Raw genomic sequence first — 12,504 nt, 5'->3', positions numbered from 1 at the left:
CCCTCAGGAAATACAACACATTTGATTTACTCCACAAGCTTATGAGCTGTGTGTGCGCGAGTCTGTGTCGCGAGCTATGTATGTGTGCGCTTAGTGCCTCCGCTGAGTGCTTGATGCGCTCGCCGGAAACACAAATATTTCTTATGTGAGACTGCCAACTGTGCAGACGAATATCGCAAATTAGAAAAGGTTGGTCAGTTGATATATGCTTCTGTAAGTGATGTTTATCCAGCAATAATTCTCTGGTACTGATAGCAGAACCGTTAACGTCAAAGCTTATCGATACTTCAGTCTTTTATAATGTAGCACCGATACCGATAAAGTAACAAGTTTCGGTACCCATTCCTAACCATCAATCATTCATGTATGCAGTAAATTTACCCTATAGATGGGCGATATATTGTTCATTTACAATACACTAGTAAACATTCTCACCATGATAAAAAAATCTGCCTTATTGTGATAATAGCAGTAAAATCTATAATTACTTATCTTCCTGCAGTGATAGCTAACATCTTTGTTACCATTGTATATGTGGAGAATATGTGAACGCCCTTTAGCATACAGTATGAATGACACAGAAATAACATTACAAGATGCAAACTCTGCTCACTTGTGTATTTATTATGAAAAAAAAGCTTTAAATGCTTGACCTAGAGCGTTTAAATATTGTTGATAGTAATAATAGTAGGCATCCAGGGGCATGCTTGAAGACCTTTTAATGTGTAAAATATAAAATAAAAAATAATTTCTCTTAAGATAGAGAACTTTATTTGTCTCTTGGTAGAAACTTATGAATTATCATAAATAATATAGTGATCGCATTAAATATCAGAATATATCATGATAGAATTTTAAGCCCATGTGGCTCTGAATTATTTTGCTCCAAATCTTTTAAAAAAATTGAAAGACTTTTTTTTTTTTTTTTTTTAAATCAAATTCAACTGGAACATAGGATGAAAGGTGATGATGGATACTTCTGTGATCATTTACTCATCCGTTCGAAAACCCACGACTGACTTAATTCTGTGGAACACGCTGTTCTTTGCCATTCAACACGAGCAGTAGTGACCAGGGGTTGTCAAGCACATCATAATAATAAAGAGTGCCATAATTATAATCCAAATGACTCATGCATTATATTCCAAGTCTTTTGATCCCCTTTTAACAGCACTGTGTGAGGAACAGAATGAAATGCATTCAAATAATCCTCCAAAATTCAAATCAAGCAGCGATGTGCCAGGTTTCCCATCACTGACGGAACAGACTGCTGGTTCAAGCATAAAATGAGAAGTGGAAATAAGATTAACATTATTTCAAATACAGTGAAGAGGAACATTACCAAACATAATTACTCTTATTAATATGTATGAATATATTATCATATTAAATAGATAAGAATTTTTTGGCTCACATTTTTACTACTAAAATTCTATGACTTCTCCAGAATTTTCAAGTACATTTTTATGACGTAATGTTTCATGTAATGTCTACATATACATGGTAAATAATAAGAAAAACAATGATGTTCAAATTTATTACAGCAAATCATAGAACACGCAACAATCTATTTCATTTAAATTTGTTTTTATATCTATGTAAAATTGATTTTGATCATGCTTACACAGCACTAACAATGTGAGAGCGCGTTTTTGGCTAAGGACAGAAAAGAAGTAAAGACAACTAACCTATATTCAAGTTAGGGCTGCACAATATATAATTTCAGCACCGATATCACAATATGTGCATCCGCAATAGTCACATCACAGGATATGCAATGTTGTTATTACAGTTTAATATAGAGTTTAAACATAATGGAGTAAAAGTTTAGCATCTGCATGCATTTTTAAAAAGATAGTTCACCCAAAAATTACCTTTAATTTTCATTACACCCTTCACTTGTTTCAAACTCTTATGAGTTATACATTTTTTTTAATGAACACGAAAAGAATGTAATTTAATAACTCCTTTTGAAACAATTGAAGTGTGAGTAAATAGTGAGTACATTTTAATCTTTGAGTGAACTGTCCCTTTAAGGCCTGTGACTGTGTGAACATTTCAATATTTAAAATTTTAAAACTTACGGCCACAAGAAATTTTTTTTAAATTTAATAAAGATTAAATAATATACAAAACTATATATAATTCACTTTTATCTTTACTATATTTTATTTAACTATGCTTGTAATTTATTTGTTATATAATATTTAAAATTCACTCCCCTACGAAATTTCCCTAATCAATACAAATAAACCTGTTAAATCATCTGGTAAAACTTTATTACATCACAATATATATCACAGAAATACAAAATATCACAATGTCAGATTTTTTAAATATCGCTCAGCCCTAATTCAAATATACAGATATTTGTTAAACTAATTTCCATGACTTTTCTTAGAAAATGCCATGTCAAATTTCCATGACTTATCCAGGTTTTCCATCACCGAATGAACTCTGTGGTGAATATTTGTGTCACTGTAGTTCCTAGTTCTGTGCTGGATTAGACCCTACTCTGATGTAGGAGCTAATTTAGTTTCCCTAAATGGCTTTTGTACAAGTTGCAGCACTAGAAATCTTCCAAGTAGTGCAAACACAACAAAATGCAGTCATTTCTATCAGTAGTTCTATGAACTGTGAAAACGTATCTTAAAGGGAAAAGCCTCTAGAAACTGCTCTTTGGCTTATTGTGAGAGGCTACAAAAAATAACTCAGGGAAACGGCTCCAAAGCAATTGTGAACACATTAAAAACTGTAACATTTGAATACGGAGTGTCTACAACCTATATGCACTGTTAAAATAGACCGTTTGAGGGATGTAAACAAAAACATCAGTATTTTCTGTTTTACATTTTTAATTTCTATAGCTTCCGAGAATCCAAAAAGAGCCAAATATTGATAAATAAATGTTTTACGTTGTTAACGTGTTTTAATGTAGCTGTTTTAACATTAAGTTTTGATTGAATTGCCTCGTTACAATTATGAAATAGTTTGATAACAGACAGGAAATGTTCGTGGACCAATGACATAACCACATTGAAACTGTTTATAGTAAACTTCAACTTGTAACATCTAAAAGAATTGATAAAGACATGTAAAGTTAATTTATCACAGAAATTTGTAATTAAATTTAAAGTTATTTTAGGTGTAGTAAAGCAAAACTTTAAAACATTAATTTTTTTTTCAGTGCAGCTGTGTTGATGCCTCTATAAAATGGAAAAGAGCAGCTTGAATATTGTGCAAAATATACCTTCATGTATTTCGCAGAAAAAAGCAAGTCTGAAAGTCCAAAACATAGACAGCAACTATAAATATTATGTTTTATTAATAGCTCTATATGTGAAAATAGCCTCTACACTACGCATGTATTTCTTTAAAAAAATATTTGGCCATCTAAAAAAACTTTTTAAAGATTTTTGAGATTAAAGTGAATAAAAGAATAAAAATAGATATTGGATTAGCAACAATTCAAATGCGGTAAATACTTAATGAGACTTTCTTCTGTTGAACACACAGGCAAATATTCTGAAGAATGTTAAAAAAACTTTGACTTCCATAGTGTTGTTTTTGTTCCTACAATGGAAGTCAATGGTTGATATTTTCCTAAAATTTTTAGCACAACTTCCCTTGTGTTCCTCAAAAGAAGAAAGAAATTCAAGTTTTGAAATACTCGAGGGAGAGTAAATAGTAAGGATATTTTTGGTTAAAATGTCTTTTATCTCTTATCTGAATCTCACCATCTCCCTCCAGGTCATCGGTCTCGTCGGCCCAGCTCGTGGGCTTCGGGGGCGCGTAACTGGGTGGAGCATTTCCACCACTGTCCTCTGCTAAAAAGTCAGTCAGGGTAAGGGTCTTACCCTTTTTCTTATTCTTTTTAGCTGAAAAAAAACAACAACAACAGACAATTAGCATGTGCAGTAAACAGCAGGAAAGTGTTTGAAATACAAATTAGCATCGCAGATGAAAACAAACACAAATACAAAACAGTAAGTATGAATATAAAAGTTTTGCTTTAACTTAAAAATCATTCATTGGTGCAGGACCACTTTTAAGGCATGCTAGTTGCGGAGTATCTTTCCCATTTATTTCTCCCAAAGGGATTTTTTAAAAACAAAATTGTGTGTGATGTTAAAAAAGAGATATGCAATATTAGATATACAACAAATATATACATATATATATATATATATATATATATATATATATATATATATATATATATATATATATATATATATATATATATATATATATATATATATATATATATATACACACACACACACACACACATATATACTGTGTGTATATATACTGTGTGTGTATATATATATATATATATATATATATATATATATATATATATATATATATATATATATATATATATATATATATATATATATATATATATATATATATATATAATCAACTTGTTTTTATATTATTTCAGAGAACATAAAACATCACTACAACTCCTGAAAGTAAACAACTATGTTTTACTTTTATAAAACAAATACGAAAGTTTAACGATGTAAACAAACAAACAAACAAAATAAATATTATTATACTATTAATGCTATAGTTTTATGCTATAGTTTTAAAAACAATCAAATAAAAGATGCGGTGAAGTGCTTTGAAAGTGCATTTTATTTGATGCTTGACAACCTCAACTGAAGCGAAATTGAAGAGAGGGCAGGACGACAGTAGCATTTTCTTTTTTATCACAGCTCTGCCAGTCAGATGCTACATACTAAAAAGCATTTGATGAAACAGAAGAATGAGGTGGTGTGAAAAAATATTGATCCATTTAAGTGGACCTGACACACTGCAAGCTTTGGATGTTTATATCAGTTTTATATTATCTAAACGTGAATTTTGTCACTGTTTTAGAGCACACTAGACTGCAGATATAAATTGCATAAGACTAACAGACTGAAACAAACATCTGAAACATCTTTATTTTAATTTTACACAACCTTTAATAAACAAAAGCACTTGAAAAGCACTTGAAACAGAGTGGAGTTACTTCTTGAATGCTTATATTTTATCATACATATTTAAATCATTCGATTTTTCAACAAGAAAACTAGCATGTCCACTTAGCTTGCTTTCAGAAATGCATGTTGGCATGTAACTACACTGCCTGAAGTGCTTTTAAAGTATTTAATGGGTGTGCTTGTGTCAGGCACACAAAAATATTTCAATCATTTTGATATATTGTGCAGCCTTAATTTAAACATTATATAAAACAAGAATTAAACCAGTCGATTACTGCTTTGAAGCTGAAAGTAAGAACTACAATACAACGAAGCACTGCAAATAAACATTTTTTCTTCAACTTTTAAATATGACTGGAAAACATTTATGAGAACAAAATGGTTTAACACAAGTATAAAAAATCGATTAACAAAAGGCCTGAAACTTAATTAATGAATCTTAATTATTAAATGAATAATCAAATTATTCAATTTAACTAATTACAAAAATCTATCAAATTAATTTGTAGTAATCGATGCTTCATTTGAAAAAATTTAAATTAAAACATCACTTTTTGTCTGTAAAACATTTATATGATTTGCTCATTCTATTTATTTTAATTAAACAATTTTGCCTAATTAACTTAATGCTTTTATTTTATCCTGTATCTACATTAATAGTTAATATAATTTCTGGTGAAATATTTGTGTGTATGTGTATCTGTGATGGGTTTTTATTAGTGCTGGGCCTCTATCAGCGTTAAAGCAAGACTCATATCGCACGATGAAAAAAATATTGCCGTTAATCTATTCTCAAAGTTGGATTGGGAGCTGGGTCTATCCAAAGCAAGCTATGGTGACTTTCACCTTGACATTTTAGCATGGATGTATGCCTGACCAGTAGGCCATCTGACAAAAAAAATGCCCTTCTGAATCAAATCAGCAGGATGCCTGACTTCTATGTAGAAGTCAGTTTGGCAGTTTCACTTTAACTCACTTAAAATGAACATTTCATTCATGCTGCCATGACAAACTGGGTGGGAGAAAAAAAACTGAGTGATAGGAAAACATATTTTAAAGGTTTTTGCGTTACCTCGCAAAGATGTTTTGCGTTATCTCGCGAAGATGTTTTGCGTTATCTCGCTAAGATGTTTTGCGTTATCTCGCAAAGATGTATGCGTTACCTCGCAAAGAATTCCAGCTTGTAGATTGGATGTCTGTACTGGCCAGCATGGGTCGTCAGTGTTGCGTCTATAAATGTGCTGCAAGGAAGGTTTTGTTTTCAATTTCCCGCTATGAGGGTGCAGCTGGACTCGCATGTGGACAACAGTGGTCTGCTAGCTCACAACAAAAATATGTTTGTAAGAAACATTTTTTACCTGAGAGCTTTTCACATCTGAAAATGGTGAAATCCAGATTTGCCGCTCGTCTTCTCGTAAAAAAGACGCGGTTTAAGTTGGTGTTGAGTGTCCAGTCTCTACAGATTTGGTTAGTGTGTGATGAATAGTCTTTGTTTATGTATATCAAATGGGAAAGTTAGTTAATATCGTCAGCAGTACTCTTTCAAAATGGTTTAGTTACTAAGTTTACAGTATGTTAATATCACTACAATATTATGGACTGAAAGATCCGCTGTAAATGCTGTTCTTCGAATGTAAACACCTTGAACTATTACCGTCGGGTAGGATTTTTGTCGCTACCGATTGAGTATATTTAAGTCACGAAAAATGTGGAGGGTTTTTTTCTCCCATTTCAAACATTCCATTAAAACAACAATCTTCCAGCAGTTCCTTGCATCGAATATCTCGTTTGTCATAGGGAGCATGCAAGAAATGTTCATGAACGAAAGTGAAAGTGCCAAAACTGCAGTTAAAGTTGACAAATTAATAATTTGGCAAATAATTTTATTACTGATGTCCATAGTCACTGTCTTTCTCCCCTGTGTCTGTGTTGTTTTGCCTTTGAAAATCAGTGCTAGCTCAAACCGAAAACTCCCATTTTTATGCAAACCCTTCCCTCTTTCCCTCCTCTTACACTATCACCTAAACAGAGCTGGACTCACCCACTTTCCTGACTTTTTCAAACTAGAGGTGTAAAACACCCTAGGGGGGAATATAAATTGTCATATTTTAAAGACATGGCAGGGGGAAATGGAATTTAATGCAATGCTTCTTAATCGGTTTATATCATATTTCTATCAGGCAGTGAAAATCACTGATTCTTAAAATAAATCTAACCTTAAACATGGCAATTTTATATCGAAAAGACGGCTCACCAGACGCACTGAGGCTGGCTATCTGAAATGACAAGTCTGTGTGCATACACCCCATTCACAAGTATTCAATCTCTAAAGATTTAAGGATGTTTGATAGATCACAAACCAGAAGCTCCACAAATGTGCAGTTAAACAGTGTCAAATCAGTCTACTTCCTTTGCCTTAAAAGTAATTTGGTGTCAAAAGGAACATGCCCTACATAATTTGCATATAAGAAAAGCTGCTGCATTTGTAAAAGAAGAATCTCTATTTCCAGGCCTGACTGACTCTTGCATGTTGTGGACTGTTGCGGTTAACACGTGGAGAGAGGTATTGTTGTGAGCTACTACAAGCTTCGAAGCTCTTTTGTGACAAACTGCACTGTCAGGACATTCCAGCTCTGTGCAAGTGAATCTGTGTTTACTGTAGGGCTACGGCATCCTGCTGCAAAACCAAAACAAAGACTCAAACCTCTGTCAACATTATCCTTCAGCTCAACGCATGAGCAAGACTGGCTTTAAAGCTGCAGTGACCTGTGAAAGCTGAAGGAAAGTATCTAACAATCTCTTTTCTGAATAATTATGTTGCTCTGATGCCCATTGGCAATATAGACCCACAAACATTTTAATTGCAAATCCCATTTGAATCTTGGAATAGGTTTAAGGTTCCACAAAAATGTTTTCTACCATTTTGTCTTAAGAAAGCTGCATAGAAATTTGAGATTTTTTTTTCTGAACTAATGATTATGAACTTGATAAACGATATTACATTGAATGGCAATAAAATTGATGTCATTAACAATGATAAGCTTTGGACTTTTTTTACTCTATATTTATCTAAGAGCCAATCACACAGCAGAAATGTGCAAGAATGGGAAACTAAAAGTGTGTTGATATTAGAGATGCACCAAATTTTCTGCCCCCAAATATTATTGCCCACTAAAAATAGGTTGTTTATGGACCCTCTAATGTTTGTGGTTTCAGTCGGGAATTGTTGGGATACTATTTTAAATGTGGAAGCATTGACAACTGATATTGAAATATGTATCAAACAAAAATGTTAATCGAGATTGCATTTGGCCATATCGCCCAGCCTTATTTGAACTACAATTTTTTTTATGGCATTTTGATCTCACAGTGTCTAAGAGTCCCATATCAACGCATGTGTCCCACAACTGTGCAGATGATTCATCAATATTGCTGCTGACAGTATTTGTTCTGGAATGATGCATAATTGGGTGAAATAAATAGCCATTTAACTTTCTATATATGTTAAGATAGATAAAAGAGGGAAATAATGTGCTTAAGTTTAAGTTAATGGCATTGTGTAAACCCGTGCTATATTTTTATAGGCTTTCAGAACAGTAAATAAGTCTTTAAAGATCACTTAGGATAATTAAAAGAAGGCAATATTGATTACAAAGAGATGAGGAATAAGAATTAATAATTAAAACTTGTTGGAAGTAGGCAAGGGACGATAACCGGTTTCAAGGTTTACCGTGGTTTGGAAAGGTCAAGAGTTTTTCGTTATACCATTTCTACGGTATTATTACAGTTTTTTTTTTTTAAATGTTTTTCTGACAATTTTATTTAGTTTTTTTAGGGCAATAGTATCTCCAGCAGAAAATGATGCTCCACATCAAAAGCTGCTGTTCCAAAATATTGTAAATGTTTCTTAAAATAAAATCTATTGTGCTCAAAGGGCAAAAAAAGTTGTTGTATTTACCCAGACATTTAAAAAGAACTTATTTTAGAGCAGTAATCAAAATTCGGTGATACAGTGAAACCGTGATAATTCTATCCAAGGCCCATGCCTTGTTAGAAGTTTCCAGAGCATAATTTTTTTATATGATCTAACCATGTAGCCTTAAAAAACAAAAATAAATAAATAAATAAAATAAACAAATAAAATAATCAATAAAAAAATGTACAATAAATGAAATTTTAATGACAATAAAAATGTCAAAAATGTATTTAATAATAAAACAATAATTAAAATTAATTTTTACATGCACAAAGTTTTTTTTTTTTTACCAAATAAATAAATCCTGACAATACAGACAAACCTGAAAGGGTAAATATAATGAAAATTGGAAACCAAATAAAGGAGAAATAATATAATCATATTTTTTTCCTTAAGTATTATGAAAATAGAGAGAAAAAATTACTTTACATAAAGTAAAAAAATGCCAAACTATAACTCACAATATGGTAGATAACAAAAAGGACAATGCTAAATAAATAAATAAATAAATAAAAGACAACAATACATTAAGATGCATATTCATAAACAGAGGTGTAATATTTAAAACAAATCAGTTAAAGTTGAAATCAGGGATAGAAATGAAAGTAAAAGTTGCGCAGCAATAAAAACAATCGCTTGTCCAGGGATATTGCAGAAGATCAAGTGACTAACAAAGAGATGAGGAATAATGATTGAACCCCCCCCCCCCCCCCTCCTTTTTCCACATGACAATTGGACAACAAATAAAATAAAAAAATAACATAATAATAAAGTTTTTAATTATAAATATTATACATAAGTTTTAAATATATTATGAAAATAAATAAAAATAAAAATGACTTTTTCCATTTACATCAAATAAAATATTATTACAAAATAAATCAGAATATGGCAGATAATAATAAAAGAGAATGATAACTTAAAAATAAAGAATAAAGACAACAATGCAGTAAGATACATATTCATAAAGAGAGGTGTAATTTGGTTAACAAATGAGTTAAAGTTGAAATCAGGAACAGAAACAACAGTAAGAATAGAACAGCAATGAAAACAATCGCTTGTCCCGGGACAGTGCAGAGGTCAAGTCATTTACAAAGAGATGAGGAATAATGAAAATAATAATAATAATGTTCTCTCGTTCTCTCTTTAAATTTTACATTTAAATGTATATTTCACCTCAAAAAACAGCTTGATTAAAACCTTTTGGAAGTTTCCGGAGCATAAATATTCAATTTTTGTATGAACGAACCATGTAGCTTTAAAAAAGAAGAAATTTAATAAATAAATAATAATAATTGTACTAATTTGACAATACAAATGTCAATATAAAATTAATATATTCAATAAAAAACAATAATTAAAATCACATTTACACCCACACAACAAAGCAAAAAATTACTTTACAAAATCGATAAATCCTGTCGATATAGGCAAACCCAAAAGGGTAAATAATAATAATAAACAAAATTGGAAAACAAATAAAATAGAGAAATAATATAATAATATTTTTTCTTAAAATACTATGAAAATAAATTTTAAAAAACTGCATTTACTTAATGTAAAAAAATACCAAAATATAAATCTGAATATGTTAGATAACAATGAAAAGGGAAATGATAAATAAAAATAAAAGAATAAAGACAACATTACACTTAGATACATATTCATAAACAAATGTGTAATTTAGCTAACAAATTAGATGAAATCAGAGATAGAAACAATAGAAAGAGCAGAGTGGCAATAAAAACAATCGCTTGTCCCGGGCCAGTGCAGAAGATCGAGTGTTATGCTGAGCGTTTGCCATGGGACAGTGCAGATCAATGAGTGCAGCGTAGCAATTGCTTAAATCAATACTGATTGAGCACTACGATTGCACTAATACAAGGAATAGGAACCAATGTGCTCCAATATTATTTATTTATGCATGGCTGTGTATTTGTTGAGACAAACGCGGGAAAGTGTTTATGAGTGTATGAAGTTACAGCAGCCCCTCCCTCAACTCTGCGCCTGCGCTTACACAACTACTCACTCGTACATAAGCTTCAGACAATTGTTTATTTCGTTATTGTCTTTTAGAAAACAAGGCAAAGCAACAGTGCATTCATGTGTCAAAAACAAAACAGTTAACGTTACTGTGGAATAAAAACAACAGAGCTGACACACAGACACGGAACATGTTCGCTATGATTCATTTTCGGTTTGACACGCGACTAGAGTAAAACTGAGAGCCGATTAGAAGTATACATCGCTTCCGTGAGGTCTAAATAGAAAGTAAATAAGCTGACTCGTATGTTCTCGTGCATGAACGTACAGCTACTGGTGCAGTTTCTGCGCAGCGTCCCTTCACAACTCAAGATCAAGCTTTAACAATCAGTGCCCTGCGCTAAATCGCCTCCATCTCGGACGGGGTCATGTCGGATATACTTTATCTGCAACTGGGATTAATTTGCCTGACATTAATGACGCGTCACACCCGCAATTTTCCAACCGGCCCATGCACAAATCTATAAAATCCTCACCTGAAGCCGCCATGCTGGAGAAGGAGTGCGTGTCATATGCCCGGATGGGGGCGTGTCTTGCAGCGATACGTCGACGCGTAGACACCACTGCGCATTTAGAATTTTGGGTAATGTATGCTGTATACGTGGTCAAAAGTGTAGAAAGATGAAAAGTTTAACCTAAAATAAAGATTTACTCACAACCAAGTGGTTCCAAACTTTTACAGGCTTACAAAAAATATTTTGAAAAATAGCTTAGCCAACTGGGGAATTGGAAACAAGAAACTCTAGCCTTTCACACTTGGTTAAAATATATCCTGCCTAATCTTTGTTAAGAAAAAAAACTCATTTTCTGTCAAAGATAAGGTTAACAAGTTTTATTGGGATGCTTTATATATTATTTTGAAAGTGAAAAGATTTTGCTTCAATCTAAAAGTACTAAATCAGTAACAATGGTGTTCTGATATAAACTTAAACTTGCTTTTGTGTTCATCACATTGTTATTATTATTATTTTAATTACTTATTTAATTATCTTTTTTAATTTTGTTGCTGTTCTTTCTGTAACTGAGACAGAGTAAATTATTCTGATGTAAAATTATAATATAATATAATATAATAATATGTATTTAGATCATATGAGTTGAAGTGTTTTTTTTTTCTAAACACTTAAAAACTAGTTTCCAACAATCTTCAAAATATCTTTTATTGTGTTCACAAGGAAGACATTCAAATAGATTTGGAACAAGTGAAGGGTGTAATGATAGTAGAAATTTTCTTTTCTTTCTTTTCTTTCTTTTTACACCCTAAAGTGATGTAAGTCATCTGTTTTGTTGTAAGAATTGTCTGTGAAGCTGTCTAATAGTCCATTTAATATGGTTTGACAGACATTCGTGTGGGTTTCCTCTGGGTGCTCCAGTTTCCCCCACAGTCCAAAGACATGCGATACAGATGAATTGGGTAGACTAAATTGTCCATATGAGTGTGAATGAGCATGTACTGTAATTGATATTTACCAGAGATGGGTTGCA

At 31.9% G+C, this 12,504-nt stretch overlaps 1 protein-coding gene across 3 annotated transcripts in view; it reads right to left on the bottom strand.

Annotated features, from left to right (window-relative positions):
- Positions 1 to 11,563, bottom strand: part of eif4ba (eukaryotic translation initiation factor 4Ba) — a 49,028-nt gene extending 37,465 nt beyond the window's left edge. For 2 of the 3 annotated variants that reach the window (XM_005161956.6, XM_005161957.6), the window contains exons 1-2: positions 11,496 to 11,524; positions 3,738 to 3,878 (exon numbers count right to left, since the gene is read on the bottom strand). In XM_005161956.6, the coding sequence (XP_005162013.2) occupies positions 3,738 to 3,878; positions 11,496 to 11,508 (154 nt within the window). In that variant the 5' untranslated portion in view covers positions 11,509 to 11,524. 3 annotated transcript variants of the gene reach the window in all.
- Positions 11,564 to 12,504: the final 941 nt, after the last annotated feature.

This window comes from Danio rerio, chromosome 23 (assembly GCF_049306965.1).
Source record: "Danio rerio strain Tuebingen ecotype United States chromosome 23, GRCz12tu, whole genome shotgun sequence".
In the NCBI taxonomy this organism is placed as follows: Eukaryota; Metazoa; Chordata; class Actinopteri; order Cypriniformes; family Danionidae; genus Danio; species Danio rerio.
This window is presented reverse-complemented; position numbering and strand designations above follow the sequence as displayed.